The sequence below is a fragment of the Toxotes jaculatrix genome, chromosome 7 (genome assembly GCF_017976425.1).
Source record: "Toxotes jaculatrix isolate fToxJac2 chromosome 7, fToxJac2.pri, whole genome shotgun sequence".
Classification (NCBI taxonomy): Eukaryota; Metazoa; Chordata; class Actinopteri; family Toxotidae; genus Toxotes; species Toxotes jaculatrix.
Genome location: NC_054400.1, coordinates 11200466 through 11218104, shown reverse-complemented (window position 1 = coordinate 11218104; position 17639 = coordinate 11200466). Strand labels below are relative to the sequence as shown.

The window sequence follows — 17639 nt, the reverse complement described above, 5'->3', positions numbered from 1 at the left end:
TTTTATGACATTTTGAGGTCAAAAATTTTTTTCACTTTTTTTGGCCGATTTTGAAGCCTTATGACGTTTTTTATGACATTTTGAGGTCAAAAAAAATTTTGACTTTTTTTGGCCGATTTTGACGACATACTATACTATGACGTTTTTTATGACATTTTGAGTTCAAAAAAAATTTTGACTTTTTTTGGCCGATTTTGACGACATACTATACTATGACGTTTTTTATGACATTTTGAGGTCAAAAATTTTTTTGACTTTTTTGGTCCGAAAAAAACGCCATACTATACTATGACGTTTTTTATGACATTTTGAGTTCAAAAAAAATTTTGACTTTTTTTGGCCGATTTTGACGACATACTATACTATGACGTTTTTTATGACATTTTGAGTTCAAAAATTTTTTTGACTTTTTTTGGCCGATTTTGACGACATACTATACTATGACGTTTTTTATGACATTTTGAGGTCAAAAATTTTTTTGACTTTTTTGGTCCGAAAAAAACGCCATACTATACTATGACATTTTTTATGACATTTTGAGGTCAAAAATTTTTTTGACTTTTTTGGTCCGAAAAAAACGCCATACTATACTATGACGTTTTTTATGACATTTTGAGGTCAAAATTTTTTTTGACTTTTTTGGTCCGAAAAAAACGCCATACTATACTATGACGTTTTTTATGACATTCTGAGGTCAAAAATTTTTTTGACTTTTTTTGTCCGAAAAAAAAGCCATACTATACTATGATGTTTTTTATGACATTTTGAGGTCAAAAATTTTTTTGACTTTTTTGGTCTGAAAAAAACGCCATACTATACTATGACGTTTTTTATGACATTTTGAGGTCAAAAATTTTTTTCACTTTTTTTTGCCGATTTTGAAACCTTACTATAGTATGACGTTTTTTATGACATTTTGAGGTCAAAAATTTTTTTGACTTTTTTGGTCCGAAAAAAACGCCATACTATACTATGACGTTTTTTATGACATTCTGAGGTCAAAAATTTTTTTGACTTTTTTGGTCCGAAAAAAACGCCATACTATACTATGACGTTTTTTATGACATTTTGAGGTCAAAAATTTTTTTGACTTTTTTGGTCTGAAAAAAACGCCATACTATACTATGACGTTTTTTATGACATTTTGAGGTCAAAAATTTTTTTCACTTTTTTTTGCCGATTTTGAAACCTTACTATAGTATGACGTTTTTTATGACATTTTGAGGTCAAAAATTTTTTTGACTTTTTTGGTACGAAAAAAACGCCATACTATACTATGACGTTTTTGATGACATTTTGAGGTCAAAAAATTTTTTGACTTTTTTGGTCCGAAAAAAACGCCATACTATACTATGACGTTTTTTATGACATTTTGAGGTCAAAAATTTTTTTCACTTTTTTTGGCCGATTTTGAAGCCTTACTATAGTATGACGTTTTTTATGACATTTTGAGGTCAAAAATTTTTTTGACTTTTTTTGGCCGATTTTGACGACATACTATACTATGACGTTTTTTATGACATTTTGAGTTCAAAAAAAATTTTGACTTTTTTTGGCCGATTTTGACAACATACTATAGTATGACGTTTTTTATGACATTTTAAGTTCAAAAAAATTTTTGACTTTTTTTGGCCGATTTTGACGACATACTATACTATGACGTTTTTTATGACATTTTGAGGTCAAAAATTTTTTTGACTTTTTTGGTCCGAAAAAAACGCCATACTATACTATGACATTTTTTATGACATTTTGAGGTCAAAAATTTTTTTGACTTTTTTGTTCCGAAAAAAACGCCATACTATACTATGACGTTTTTGATGACATTTTGAGGTCAAAAAATTTTTTGACTTTTTTGGTCCGAAAAAAACGCCATACTATACTATGACGTTTTTTATGACATTTTGAGGTCAAAAATTTTTTTCACTTTTTTTGGCCGATTTTGAAGCCTTACTATAGTATGACGTTTTTTATGACATTTTGAGGTCAAAATTTTTTTTGACTTTTTTTGGCCGATTTTGACGACATACTATACTATGACGTTTTTTATGACATTTTGAGTTCAAAAAAATTTTTGACTTTTTTTGGCCGATTTTGACGACATACTATAGTATGACGTTTTTTATGACATTTTAAGTTCAAAAAAAATTTTGACTTTTTTTGGCCGATTTTGACGACATACTATACTATGACGTTTTTTATGACATTTTGAGGTCAAAAATTTTTTTGACTTTTTTGGTCCGAAAAAAACGCCATACTATACTATGACGTTTTTTATGACATTTTGAGGTCAAAAATTTTTTTGACTTTTTTGGTCCGAAAAAAACGCCATACTATACTATGACGTTTTTTATGACATTTTGAGGTCAAAAATTTTTTTGACTTTTTTGGTCCGAAAAAAACGGCATACTATACTATGACGTTTTTTATGACATTTTGAGGTCAAAAAATTTTTTCACTTTTTTTGGCCGATTTTGAAGCCTTACTATAGTATGACGTTTTTTATGACATTTTGAGGTCAAAAAAAATTTTGACTTTTTTTGGCCGATTTTGACGACATACTATACTATGACGTTTTTTATGACATTTTGAGGTCAAAAATTTTTTTGACTTTTTTTGGCCGATTTTGACGACATACTATACTATGACGTTTTTTATGACATTTTGAGGTCAAAAAAAATTTTGACTTTTTTTGGCCGATTTTGACGACATACTATACTATGACGTTTTTGATGACATTTTGAGTTCAAAAAAAATTTTGACTTTTTTTGGCCGATTTTGACGACATACTATACTATGACATTTTTTATGACATTTTGAGGTCAAAATTTTTTTCGACTTTTTTGGTCCGAAAAAAACGCCATACTATACTATGACGTTTTTTATGGCATTTTGAGGTCAAAAATTTTTTTCACTTTTTTTGGCCGATTTTGAAGCCTTACTATAGTATGACGTTTTTTATGACATTTTGAGGTCAAAAAAAATTTTGACTTTTTTTGGCCGATTTTGACGACATACTATACTATGACGTTTTTTATGACATTTTGAGTTCAAAAAAAATTTTGACTTTTTTTGGCCGATTTTGACGACATACTATACTATGACGTTTTTTATGACATTTTGAGGTCAAAATTTTTTTTGACTTTTTTGGTCCGAAAAAAACGCCATACTATACTATGACATTTTTTATGACATTTTGAGGTCAAAAATTTTTTTGACTTTTTTGGTCCGAAAAAAACGCCATACTATACTATGACGTTTTTTATGACATTTTGAGGTCAAAAATTTTTTTGACTTTTTTGGTCCGAAAAAAACGCCATACTGTACTATGACGTTTTTTATGACATTTTGAGGTCAAAAATTTTTTTGACTTTTTTTGGCCGATTTTGACGCCTTACTATAGTATGACGTTTTTTATGACATTTTGAGGTCAAAAAAATTTTTGACTTTTTTTGGCCGATTTTGACGCCTTACTATAGTATGACGTTTTTTATGACATTTTGAGGTCAAAAAATTTTTTGACTTTTTTTGGCCGATTTTGACGACATACTATACTATGACGTTTTTTATGACATTTTGAGTTCAAAAAAAATTTTGACTTTTTTTGGCCGATTTTGACGACATACTATACTATGACGTTTTTTATGACATTTTGAGGTCAAAATTTTTTTTGACTTTTTTGGTCCGAAAAAAACGCCATACTATACTATGACGTTTTTGATGACATTTTGAGGTCAAAAAATTTTTTTGACTTTTTTTGGCCGATTTTGAAACCTTACTATAGTATGACGTTTTTTATGACATTTTGAGGTCAAAAATTTTTTTGACTTTTTTTGGCCGATTTTGACGCCATACTATACTATGACGTTTTTTATGACATTTTGAGTTCAAAAAAAATTTTGACTTTTTTTGGCCGATTTTGACGACATACTATACTATGACGTTTTTTATGACATTTTGAGGTCAAAAATTTTTTTGACTTTTTTGGTCCGAAAAAAACGCCATACTATACTATGACGTTTTTTATGATATTTTGAGGTCAAAAATTTTTTTGACTTTTTTGGTCCGAAAAAAACGCCATACTATACTATGACGTTTTTTATGACATTTTGAGGTCAAAAATTTTTTTGACTTTTTTGGTCCGAAAAAAACGCCATACTATACTATGATGTTTTTTATGACATTTTGAGGTCAAAAATTTTTTTGACTTTTTTGGTCTGAAAAAAACGCCATACTATACTATGACGTTTTTTATGACATTTTGAGGTCAAAAATTTTTTTGACTTTTTTGGTCCGAAAAAAACGCCATACTATACTATGGCGTTTTTTATGACATTTTGAGGTCAAAAATTTTTTTGACTTTTTTGGTCCGAAAAAAACGCCATACTATACTATGGCGTTTTTTATGACATTTTGAGGTCAAAAATTTTTTTGACTTTTTTGGTCCGAAAAAAACGCCATACTATACTATGACATTTTTTATGACATTTTGAGGTCAAAAAAAATTTTGACTTTTTTTGGCCGATTTTGACGACATACTATACTATGACGTTTTTTATGACATTTTGAGTTCAAAAAAAATTTTGACTTTTTTTGGCCGATTTTGACGACATACTATACTATGACGTTTTTTATGACATTTTGAGGTCAAAAAATTCTTTCACTTTTTTTGGCCGATTTTGAAGTCTTACTATAGTATGACATTTTTTATGACATTTTGAGGTCAAAAATTTTTTTCACTTTTTTTGGCCGATAAAAACGGCATACTATACTATGACGTTTTTATGACATTTTGAGGTCAAAAAATTTTTTCACTTTTTTTGGCCGATTTTGACGACATACTATACTATGACATTTTTTATGACATTTTGAGTTCAAAAAAAATTTTGACTTTTTTTGGCCGATTTTGACGACATACTATACTATGACGTTTTTTATGACATTTTGAGGTCAAAAAATTCTTTCACTTTTTTTGGCCGATTTTGAAGCCTTACTATAGTATGACATTTTTTATGACATTTTGAGGTCAAAAATTTTTTTCACTTTTTTTGGCCGATAAAAACGGCATACTATACTATGACGTTTTTATGACATTTTGAGGTCAAAAAATTTTTTCACTTTTTTTGGCCGATTTTGACGACATACTATACTATGACATTTTTTATGACATTTTGAGTTCAAAAAAAATTTTGACTTTTTTTGGCCGATTTTGAAGCCTTACTATAGTATGACGTTTTTTATGACATTTTGAGGTCAAAAAATTTTTTCACTTTTTTTGGCCGATAAAAACGGCATACTATACTATGACGTTTTTTATGACATTTTGAGGTCAAAAAATTTTTTGACTTTTTGTGGCCGATTTTGACGACATACTATACTATGACATTTTTTATGACATTTTGAGTTCAAAAAAAATTTTGACTTTTTTTGGCCGATTTTGAAGCCTTACTATAGTATGACGTTTTTTATGACATTTTGAGGTCAAAAATTTTTTTGACTTTTTTGGTCTGAAAAAAAACGCCATACTATACTATGACGTTTTTTATGACATTTTGAGGTCAAAAAAAATTTTGACTTTTTTTATCCGAAAAAAACGGCATACTATACTATGGCGTTTTTTTATTACATTTTGAGGTCAAAATTTTTTTCGACTTTTTTGGTCCGAAAAAAACGCCATACTATACTATGACGTTTTTTATGACATTTTGAGGTCAAAAATTTTTTTCACTTTTTTTGGCCGATTTTGAAGCCTTACTATAGTATGACGTTTTTTATGACATTTTGAGGTCAAAAAAATTTTTGACTTTTTTTGGCCGATTTTGACGACATACTATACTATGACGTTTTTTATGACATTTTGAGGTAAAAAAAAATTTTGACTTTTTTTGGCCGATTTTGACGACATACTATACTATGACATTTTTTGACATTTTGAGGTCAAAAAAATTTTTGACTTTTTTTGGCCGATTTTGACGACATACTATACTATGACGTTTTTTATGACATTTTGAGTTCAAAAAATTTTTTGACTTTTTTTGGCCGATTTTGACGACATAGTATGATGTTTTTATGACATTTTGAGGTCAAAATTTGTTTTGACTTTTTTGGCCGATTTTGAAGCCTTACTATAGTATGACGTTTTTTATGACATTTTGAGGTCAAAATTTTTTTTGACTTTTTTTGGCCGATTTTGACGCCTTAGTATACTATGACATTTTTTATGACATTTTGAGGTCAAAAAAAATTTTGACTTTTTTTGGCCGATTTTGACGACATACTATACTATGACATTTTGAGGTCAAAATTTTTTTTGACTTTTTTTGGCCGATTTTGACACCTTACTATAGTATGACGTTTTTTATGACATTTTGAGGTAAAAAAAAATTTAGACTTTTTTTGGCCGATTTTGACGCCTTACTATAATATGACGTTTTTTATGACATTTTGAGGTCTTACAAAAATTTGACTTTTTTTTGTCATTTTTTGACGCCTCACTATAGTATGACTTTTTTTTTATGACATTTTGAGGTCTTACAAAAATTTGACTTTTTTTGTCATTTTTTGACGCCTTACTATAGTATGATGTTTTTTTATGACATTTTGAGGTCTTACAAAAATTTGACTTTTTTTTCATTTTTTGACGCCTTACTATAGTATGACGTTTTTTATGACATTTTGAGGTCTTACAAAAATTTGACTGGGGCCAGTCCCCAGCGGCAGCCGAGAAACGCGAACGCGGAAGTGATCCTCACTGCTGAAACCTACAACTCTTGCTTTGGTTACGTTCCACTCTGTGCCACCTGCGGCTGCGGTACACTGATACTGCATTTTATAGGGTAAAAAAACGTTCCGACTACCGGCCAGGAACAGACTGGCCCTTCGGGAAACCTCCCGAAGGCCAGCCCGCCCCTGGTCGCCAGTAATTATGTGTACACCGTCAGGGTAAATCTTCTGTAGTTTGTGTATAGTGTCTGATAAGAGTGAGAGAGTTGTGCTAGCGTTAGCATCTGGTGGTATGTAAACAGCTGTGATTAGCACGGCTTTTAGCTCTCTGGGTAGGTAGAATGGACGGCATTTAACGGAAAGGGACTCTAAGTCCAGTGAACAGTGTTTGTGAATGATTACGCTATCTTTAGACTAGTCATTGTGCACATGAATGCATCAACCACCCCCTCTGCTCTTACCCGAGCCTTCTTTGTCCCGGTCGCTGCGGTGGACAATGCGGCTAGTTAGCTGGATAGCCGCGTCGGGGATCTTCGGGTGTTGCCAGGATTCGATTATTACCAGGACACAGCAGTCGCGAACGTAGCGATTTCCTTCCATGAGTAGTTCCAGCTCATCCATTTTGTTGTTCAGGGATCGAGCGTTGGTGTGGATCATACTCGAGAGAGGAGGCCTGTGGGGGTCTCTTCTCAGTCTTGCTAGTAGGCCTGAGCGGCATCCCCGCTTCTGCTTCCTGTCTTTCCTCTGTCTTCGTCTCTTGCCGGCGCCAATAACAATCCAGGGGGCACCCGCTGGTCTCGCAATCTCCGTAGGAAGATCATGTGTGCGGTGAAACTCGTCCGCTACAGTTAACTGCATTGTAAAACCAATGTCTAGTAACGTCTGCTTATGAAAGTAAGCATTAACCAAGCGTATTTTTTTCGGAGTTCAAAATGTTTACTTGATCTGATCAGCACAAATTAAGTATACTGGCTCTTGTAGCAGCAACAAATCAAGGTTTTTCAAATCTCAAACATCCCGTGGTGCGGTAGCTCACTCACGGTTCATTTTCTTCCTGCTGTATCTAGAAGGGACATAGGTCTGTGAGTAATATATTGTGGTGTGTTAATTGCCTGTATGAATTTCCTGTTATGGTGTTCCGCTTTGGTTTATCGTTTGTGTGTAAAAGTTAATAGCGCGACCGATGCTAACGCTAGCCCGTCAATGGGAGTCTCCATATTATGTTAGCATCGAGCTAATCGCTACGTATTACCACTTGTAGGTCGCGACGGAGCTTCCGCTCCTCGGTACAACGGCTTTGCAAACATTGCACGTTGCTGTCTTACTTTGTGGTGTTTTTAGTGCAAAATATTTCCACACAGCGGACATGTACTGAAAAATTGGATAGCCACGGTGCTGCTCAATGCTCGCCTGGTAGCTGGCTGCAAACTGTGGAATAGATATAGACAGCATAACATCATCAGTTAATTCTTCAATTGTAAAACAAATTTAAATTTAAATTCAATGCTAGAAATTATCCCTGTGAAATTGCATGAATTATGTCATAGTTTTCAGTATTACAGGTCATTTCTTTCAGTTTATAATATAAACACACACTGCAACTCAACACTAAAACCACAATCTTTCCATATGAATCAGCTAAAATCTTTTTACAGCCCCTGTGTGATTACATAATAAAGAACATGCCATAATCTCAGAACCTTTTCCAGAGCTTTATTTCTGGATCTGTACACAAGGTATTAAAGTACAACAGAAAATACAAAATAATGTTTAACAAAAGAAAAAAAAAAACTCAATGTTTATGTACAATTCTTATAAACAATAAAGATAGCTTCTTGAACATTTCTCATAGTGAAGTTTTTGATTGTCTATATTTCTGGATATACATTTTTAAGTTTTGTAGGTTTTTATTCACAAAGGTGTTTTTGTTTTCATCAAAGAACTCGAGAGTTTTCTTTTTCAAAACAACTGCTATGATTTTTTTTTCCTTTTTAAACTTCAAAACACAATACAAAATATAAAATAAATTTGTTTAGTGCTTGCTTGCACACACAAGTCTCATACCAGAGATATCAATAAAATATCACATTTTCGAGAGTTCACAGGGTGGTGAAAAACCTACTTCTACTACTTAATGGCCTTTACATTCTGACAGTTTTTCTGAGTCTTTGTACAAACCACAGGTGAAATAAATATCACTGCACTGCTAAAGCTAGAAGAGCTTGGAGGACCTACTGCATTATGCACATTGCATTAAAAGAGAAACGGGCTCCCCACATACTTAGAGCAGCAGCCATCCCTTTACCATCAAGACAAACAGACAACATGTAAAAAAAGATTTTTTTTTTTGAGGAAAAAAGATGAGCGTCTTCTACACATGGCTGCAAGTTTCGAATGCAAAATTGCAACACTGAGTAATATCAATATGTCTTCAGGTAAAGCCGTTTTCAGTGGTACACTTGAGAAAAAGACACAGCTGGCATGCGTGTTTTCAGCTGTGTCCTGGTGTGTGGGTATCATGACTTTCCAAAGAGAGATAGAGAAAAAAAAAAATCAAACACCAAGTCAACTGGTAAAATGCAAAACTCAAAATATCTGTACATATCTACAAATTATTGCCTTTTTGACAAGGAATCAAATTAAAACCTTTGTATCAACACAGATTCACAAGTGTAAGAGGTCAGTTAATAGACTTTTTAAAGGCTATTTGCTAATTATTTACATGAAACGCAGAAGTGAATATCTTCTCTGATGCTGGGCTTGGAAACTGAATTACTTGATCAAACTTAAAGATGACTTAGAGGCATGAATCCTGTCTGTACATACATAATGGTGAAATACTAGATCAATGGACATGACAAACATGATGAACCCCTGAAACAAACTAATTATTCATAGCACAATGCATAGATAAATTAAGTAAACACTACTACTGCATCCAATCAACTGACGATGACCCGCTAAACGTTTTACAGTTCACAATTATGGACTCAAGTCAAGATAAAACGGCTCCATTTCTGCTACTAGACTCCAAGAAATTGTCGACCAGATTACACTCGGCATTCTCTACTCAGTACAGGTTAGGCAGAGATTGAGTACAAAATCAGAGTGGCTTTAAATAAAGAGATAATACTGCTAGCTGGCTTGCCTAAGCTTGCTAAGTGGTCTGAAAATGGCGCTACTTGATTTTGGAACAAATTCTAACAACTACAACATTTAACTTAAAAACATATACAGGTAAACATGCCTAAGAGTAGCATGAGTGAAAGCATGAGCTGAAAGGATTAAACAAAATCTCACAAAAGATAAAAGAATATCCAATAAATATATACTTTACTGTGCCTGCTGATGTTTAAATGGCTATTAACCAAACCAGTATCTTTGCATTGCAGTATTGCTGTTACGATTTGCTTGTCTGACAGCCTCCAAGAAAGTAGCAGGATTTTTATTAAAAAAAAAACAAAAACAAAAAAAAAAAAAACCTGACAGTAAAACAAGGTGACTCCCATCATGATACTCTGAACAGGTATTCTTCATCACCTTTTTAAAGATGTAATAGAAAAAATACAAATCAGGGACTATAATTTGGGTATGACTATACGAGATAAAAATGAACTGTAGCAAACATTCAAATGTTCCAGTTTGGCCACTTTGAACAGTTTAAAAGTAAACAAGCAGACAAACTACAGACAAGCTTCCACGGGAGAAAGGAAAAAAAAAAAAAAAGTGGAAAGGCCTTAGAAACTGAAGACAACACTTCCTGGTCTTCAAGCTAATCTCCATGCTAGTGTTGCTCTTCATACAATATCTAGCCAGTTTTACTTGGAGAGAAATAAAACCATTTACACTAGTCTGGTTACTGAAAAGTACCTGTAAACCAAACACTAAAAAAAAAAAAAAAGAAAAAAAAAGTACCACTTCAACAACAACAAAGACAGGCAACTAAATACTAACACTAGAGGCAGAACTAAGCCAGATTTGGCAGCTGAAAAGAATGGCAGGATAAGGTACTGTAGCTCTGAAGAAGTTGTGTGTAGATGTAAGGGAGGAAGATACACAACTCTCCTACTGCAGCCTCTGGGCCCCACTGTACATGGACGTTACACATCTCAAGACCGCAAGAAATAAAATAAAATAAATGGCTATATAAACTCTTGAGAGAAATCAAGATTTTAGTTCTATATGATAGACATCACTGATGTCATATTACACAAAAATGGAAAAAAAAAAGTATATTCATATACATATATATAGATATATATATATATAATAAAATTTAAACAAATTGGATTCTCCAGTGAGGTCAGTCTTATGTACAAGCAGGATAAGGGGTTTCAAAAGGGAAGAACAAGGGAAGAAGATGAGGAAGATCACTCTGACTGAAGTGCTGCAGTGTGCTGTGTGTGGTGTCGTGCATGTGCTCCTAGAAACCCGTTGGGCTCGCCGCTGCCAGCCAAGCTCCCAAAGTCTGTGACAGACACTGCCATTTTGGCGCCAGTGATTCGGTGGTGGTGCGTTGTTGTCCGTCTCGCTTCAAAGTCCACTCCAAGGTTACTCACAGACACATCATTCATAAAGGACTCGGGCAGCGCCATCTTGAGTCTCTTGGTGGGCCGCTCGCAGTCCTTGTTGACACACACTCCTCCTAGCTGGCCAAGGTCAGAGTGGTAAAAGCCGGTGTCAAGCATGTTGAGGCAGTCGGGGTCTGCACCGTTAGAAGGGAACCCGAGGGATTCGTCGTGGCTCAAGGACCCGCGGTGGAGACTTTCTAATGGTGGAAAGCTGTAGGAGTCCAGGCAGCTAACCTCTGCAGGGCTGCACACTGTGGCTACAGTGTTACTCAAAGCTGCAAAAAGAAAGGACACTCAATCAGTGCTGAGTTAATGAAAGCAGTGAGAGACTTGGCGAGAAGAAAGAGGAGAAAAACAATATGACAAATGAGGAAAATGAGTACAATATGTTGTCTACGAAGTTCTCAAGTATTTCTGTCTTCTCAAGATTTTCTGTAACTGCAAAATTAAGTCCCATTACTGACCTGTGAGGTCGCTGGCAGTGATGGAGTTCAGCAGGCTGAGCTGTTGGTCTGTGGTAGTCTCCAGCCTTCCTCCTCCACCTGCTCCTGAACACACAGAGGAAGAACTGTCCACTGCCAGTCCCTCTGCTTCATCCACCAGCCTGTCCATCAGGTCTCTGGACACAAAGAAACATGTTTAATTGTAAGTGGGTTTGTTTCTTCCAAATTGTACTTTTTTTTTCATTTTTTGTCAAAGCTCACAGTATTAAAAATAAGAAAAACACAAAATGAATGCAAACAGTGAATCTTTGCCTGCCACTTACGTTACACCAGGATAGCTGCTGTATTTTTTCTTCCCAAACCGATTCTGCTGCACAAAGAGGTCAAAGCGCTCCGACTTTTTCCACATGTAATAAAACGCCACACATTCTGCTACTGTTCGTGTTGTAACCTAAGGGGGAAAAAATAAGTAATTAAAAGGAAACTTTCAGAGCTATAGATGTATCTTTCCATGTCTGTTTAAGAAATCATGTAATAAGACTCACTTTGTGTTTCTGTATGAGGTGAAAATTTTTGTCATACATCTGTAGTGCGTGTTCAAAGTTCTTGCATTCCTCTTCTGACCAAGGAGGCGATTTTTCTGAAATAAAACATTTATATATTGTTGGTGCACAATCAAGTTATCGGTGTGTCCACAAAAGGTTAAGCCCACCAAGAAACTTCAGTTCGATTGCTGCCTTGCTAAGGAACCATCATTTTAATACTAGTTAACTGAAATTTTATCCAGCATATACTGGTATCCAGTATAGAGTGCACAAAGTACAGTTCACCTCATTAAGGCAGGGTCTGTACTATTTGTTTCTCTACTGAATGGATTTTAATCGTCGCGTTACATAAAATTAACCACGAGAATCAGTGCAGCTCACTGTATGCTAACAACAGTGCACATCTGCATGATATGAAAAGGTAAGTGGAAAAAGCTGCAGGTGCAATTAAATAATGAAATTGTTAGGGGGCAAGAAATTGTGATTCACTAATAGTATGGCAGAGAAAATCAAATGAGCAGAATACAAATGTCATCAAAGAGGAACCTCTTATCACAGAAAAATCTCAAAGAATGAGTCATGTTAAAAATGTGCTCAGACGCTGTTAATGCTTAATAGTTAAGAGAGGGATTATACATTCTTCCAGTGGGATGGAATATTCATATTGATTTAAAAACTCGATTCTGATTTTACAATTTAGACTGCAGTCACACCGCTATGGACCTATTATTTATCAGTCAAGGATGCATATTAATGTGATCCGAATAAGAGTAGAAATAAAATTAGAAAAATAATTGGAAAATAAAATGATTAGACTCCATGTTACACTGCAGTACTAAATGTGATTGTCATATAGGTGTCACGTTTAACTTCCATTCTGAATTTAAATATTTCTTTATAAATGTATTTTACTTGCATTTAATTTTGTCTTTCCGGTATGCTCTAATAAGATGATTCTAGATGATTCAAGATGGATGGACATTCATGATCCAACACACTACAAAACCACTGATTTTGGAAAGCCTCCATTAACTCATCCAGCATTTACTGTAATGCACTTATTTGTCTTCTAACCATTACAGTGTTGACTGTCAAGTAATGCAGATTATTAGCCCTTGGTGGAAGCCTACATTATTTGAGTAATTTATTATGCGTTCCAACGGCCTTTGGGGAAAAGCCACTGCATATAACAAGTAAATGAATGCTAAAGGAGTTTTTTCTCTGTGATAACAGAAAGTCTGGCAGGCAAATCAACAAATTTGGCAATTCTTGCTGTGTTGCAGCAATTATCACCTGTTCCAGACCTAGAAGTTACGTGTTACAGGATGAGCTATTTGGATGCAAAGTTTTTGTTTTTTTTTCCAAATGCAAAACTTAAGATTCTTTTGGATAAGGCTGCCAGCGTGTGTGCTGCCAGTGTATTTACTATGATCAAAGAACCAAGGACATTTGCCTCATATAAGAAATCAGTTTTGTATAGCAGAATCTGTTTTCTTCTCTTACCTTTTGAGGACTTCACATGGCTGCAGTATTTCTCTAGTGCTTCACGGGTGTTGTAGTTACACTTGACAAGCTCATGCAAAGCCTATGTGGGAAGAACAGAGTGGTCAAGACTGAAATATTGTCAAAAATATTGTCAAAAAAATGCATTAAAAAATTGTTAATGCATTATTAAAACCACGTTCATCATGGTGTTACAACATGAAAGGTTTAATAAATAAATGACTGACCTGCTCATTGTCTCGAACATGTATCCCTGGTTTGTCACATCCTGTCTTTTCATCTGTTGTCCGTGACAACACATCAGACAGAAAACACCTAACCTTGTTTTCTGGCAATGTACCTGGGCTCCATAATAACTCGTCTTCATCTTCATACACTGCATAAAAAAGTACATTACAGAGAGAGATTAGTAACCTTGTGCATATTGTCTTTATTGTACAGACAGGATCACTATGAGCAGTGGTATAAAAGAACATATTAGGCACACGTGCTGAAAATAGAAAAGCGGCAGTCACCTTTCTCCCCATCTTTGTAGTGACAGAGACAAGAAGGAACCTCTGCTTGGTATTCTGTTCCCACCATTATTTCCTGTAGTAAGACAAACCAAAAAGACAATACATGTCATGTTTAAACCCTCAAACAAACTAGTACAGATTCAGCTGCAGTGTTCCAAAATGAAATGAGTCATTTACCTTTCTGGAGTCCTCTGGGCTTGGGCCATCTTCATCACACTCTGACTCTTTATCACCATCAGAGATGGCGTTGGCTGACAAAATAATACACAACAGATAAATACGTTTACACACCATGAATTACAGTGGCAAACCTCAGGCTAGGTGCTAAGGCCAGATGCTTTGACTATCAAATTTGGTACTGTAATAGGTGATCTGGCCATTGCCTCTCCTGCTATGAAAATACCTGGCACATAACCACACTTAAATCTCTAATACTTACATAATGGTACAAAACTGACCATGTTATAGTGTATGCTGACACAATACGGCACAAAACTTTTGTCAAATTTTTTTTTGTCAAAACTTTACAATATTTAATTTGATGAAGCACAAAATGTTTTTTTCATCATGATTTAAGTTTAGGAATGTTTAACGTTGCTGAAATATTTCTAAATGCAAAGATATATAAATCTCACATTTTCAAATATTAAAAGTGCATACATCTGATTCTTGAATCTGGTCATTTTACTTTTTATTTTTTTTTAAGTTGGGTACTGAATTACAAGATTTAACCCTGCACAGCTACAGACAAGTATTACTCTTTTGGAATGTGTAACCTTCAATCACTTACATCGGAGTGTTCTTGGGAAGAAATCAGTGGCCTCATGTGAGGTGACAGAAGGGGTAAGATCATCGGCTGAGGACTGGGTCTCCTCCTCATAGTCTCCAGACAGCAGGTCTTTAGCTATTTCCTCCTGCAGAGAAAGAATAAAATACACTGTATACTGACACAGACAGAAACTGATCTACAGAGTATCTCAATTATATACTGAGGATCAATTCATTTAATACCTAACATCTCAACATGACAGCAGATATTTACCTTGTCCAAAGTCATGTCAGGCAGCTCATCAGTAAGGTCTCCAGAGGAGCTGTCTATACTGGAGCCTGCTGAGGCCTCATAGCGATAGATGGCCAATAGTTCTTCCAAAGGCATGTTCCCCTCCTGGTGGGGGGAAAGGCAAACTTATTACTTCATAAATAAAGTAAGCCTAATATGCATTTCCTATTTACAATCTAAATTACAGCACAACATTCAGATTGACAAATTGTAAGCATTTCACTTAATTGGAGCTCTGTGGGTAGAGGACTGTTCAGACTTGTTTGAACAAAACACCAAATCCACTTTTTACTCCACTGCATTAAAAGATGCTCTTACTTCCACATTAGAAGATACATACAAAACGTTTGTATGCTCAAAAGCAGATTCAAATATTTAAAATCATTAAATGTACTGAATTTACTCCTGTGATTCCTGTTTTGGGCATTTTGTGCATTTAGTAGTTCACCTTTTCCAGATCTGCAATCTCAGAGCTGAAATTCCTCCCTCCATCCAGAGACTCTTCCTCCTCCAAGGTCCTCTCATCATCATACTCATGAACTAACATTTCTGCTGTTGGGTCAAAGTCATGGTCCTCTGATGATAAAGAGCCAACTAAGTAAGAGAAAGAGGGAAAAAAATATGGATGTCTTAGTCTCATCACACAAAAGAGCTGTTATTTCTCTGGAAATTAAAAACTCAAATTTAAAAAGATGAATTCACAAAGTCTTGTTGCAATTACAGCTAGTCAATTTCAAATCTATCTTGAAATATATGACAAAATGATACATTGACTATGTGCAAACAATTTCAGTATGATACTATGCGAAATTATTTCATTGAAATATGTAATAAACGTTTACTAAGTACGATATAATGCATCAGACAGGACCATAGTGTAGACAGAACAGTTCGTGGCGGAGATTTTCTTACCTGGACTTGAACTCCCTAGGGAAGCCTGCAAAAGAATTAAACCAGAGCATAAACGAATGCAATAGTTGAAAAATTGGTTCAACCATCATGCATGCGCGTAAACACGAGATATTAAAATCGGAAGAAGTTTAAAATGCACTGAATGGCTTGCACTTTAACCTTCGAATGCTGGAGACCTGTATTTACCGCTAATGTTACCTGAAGTAGGTGGCTAATACAGCGTTAGTCGCGAATGAACGCTTCACACCGAGGAAAACTGTGGGCAAAATGTAGTTTTAAAACCCGGAATTAAAAGGATTCCCTTCGTGGGACACGATCGGAATCAACACAGAAGAATATCTTAAGGGACACAGAACGATTTATGCAGTGTCGGCTCCTGTAACAGTTAGCTAGCCAGAAGGCTAACCCCAAAGCCCAGGGTTAACGTTATCCATCGAAAAATGTAAACACTAATTTCGTTTGCGCGGCACTACAATCGGTAGAATTGCATTATCCTTACAATATGAATGTCGCTAATTAAGCCTAAAAAGAAAAAACAAAATTCAATTCATCACAAACACGGTATAATGTGTTATTTCCTTTAACCAAAAAGCTAACGTTAAATTTACGTATCAATTTACACAGCCGCTACACCAAAGCAGCTGAGAGAGCGAAGGCGCAGCGGCCTTGTAGTGAAGGATCAGTCCGGACATTCAAGCATATTTTAGAGGAATAAAAATCACATTTATGAGACGAAAGACGCTATACATAAGGAAAAAAGCATTGTTTCTTCAATCGATAACGTAAAAATGAAAAATATCACACACAACATTTAAAAATATCGATTTAAGATCGATTGCTTCTCCCCTGTTTTCCCTCTTACCTCCGCCATATTGGTACCTTTAGCTAATGGGCTCGTTCTAGCGCAGTACCCGGATCACCGCTCTGAGCCAATCAGAGATCCAGGTGACCGTTCCAGTCGTGACGCCGTTCAAACCAACCACTGATCAGGCTAACGGTAATCACCAATAAACATTAAATGTACGGTGTGAACATGGGAAACGCACAAATATGGAAATAAAGTCACCAGTACATATCGAACATGTATCATTAACATGGCGCAGAGTCTGTTCATATCTCACACAATGACATTCTGCTTGAACATTCCTAGGAACATCCCAGCCGATTTCCTGTTCTCCTCAATACTGTTTATAACAGCTTTCGTAGCTGTAGCATTTTTTAAAGCTCGGTGTTACCATCATTAACATTATATATATGTTCATGCAAAAGCTTGTAATGGTGGTCACGGTGCCTTCAAATGGAAGTTGTGAGATTTTTAGTTGTATCTTTCCATGGGATAGCAATGTGTTATCGTTTTGTATAGGCTG

The 17639-nt window shown here is 34.9% G+C and overlaps 1 protein-coding gene across 2 annotated transcripts; it reads right to left on the bottom strand.

Moving 5' to 3' along the window:
• Positions 1–8414: 8414 nt before the first annotated feature.
• On the bottom strand, positions 8415–17142 carry mier3b (mesoderm induction early response 1, family member 3 b). 2 transcript variants are annotated; one of them, XM_041043059.1, is made up of 13 exons: positions 17135–17142; positions 16273–16297; positions 15809–15954; positions 15343–15465; positions 15091–15214; positions 14478–14551; positions 14301–14373; positions 14013–14161; positions 13786–13867; positions 12283–12377; positions 12061–12188; positions 11759–11913; positions 8415–11569 (listed from the first exon to the last, which is right to left on the bottom strand). In XM_041043059.1, the coding sequence occupies exons 3-13, from the start codon at positions 15905–15907 to the stop codon at positions 11094–11096; spliced, it is 1578 nt and encodes a 525-aa protein (XP_040898993.1). In that variant the 5' UTR covers positions 15908–15954; positions 16273–16297; positions 17135–17142; the 3' UTR covers positions 8415–11093. The 2 variants fall into 2 exon arrangements, with proteins under 2 accessions (XP_040898993.1, XP_040898994.1); XM_041043060.1 differs by lacking the exon at positions 17135–17142 and having other exon boundaries at positions 16273–16380.
• Between the last annotated feature and the right edge of the window lie 497 nt (positions 17143–17639).

Bases quoted from the DNA above. Each gene is read 5' to 3' on its own strand.
- mier3b (XM_041043059.1), bottom strand. From the start codon at position 15,907: ATGTTAGTTCATGAGTATGATGATGAGAGGACCTTGGAGGAGGAAGAG. The intron at 15,466-15,808 runs GTGAACTACTAA...TCCCCCCACCAG, and splicing joins AGATTGCAGATCTGGAAAAG to GAGGGGAACATGCCTTTGGA. The intron at 12,378-13,785 runs GTAAGAGAAGAA...GTTTTATTTCAG, and splicing joins CCATGTGAAGTCCTCAAAAG to AAAAATCGCCTCCTTGGTCA.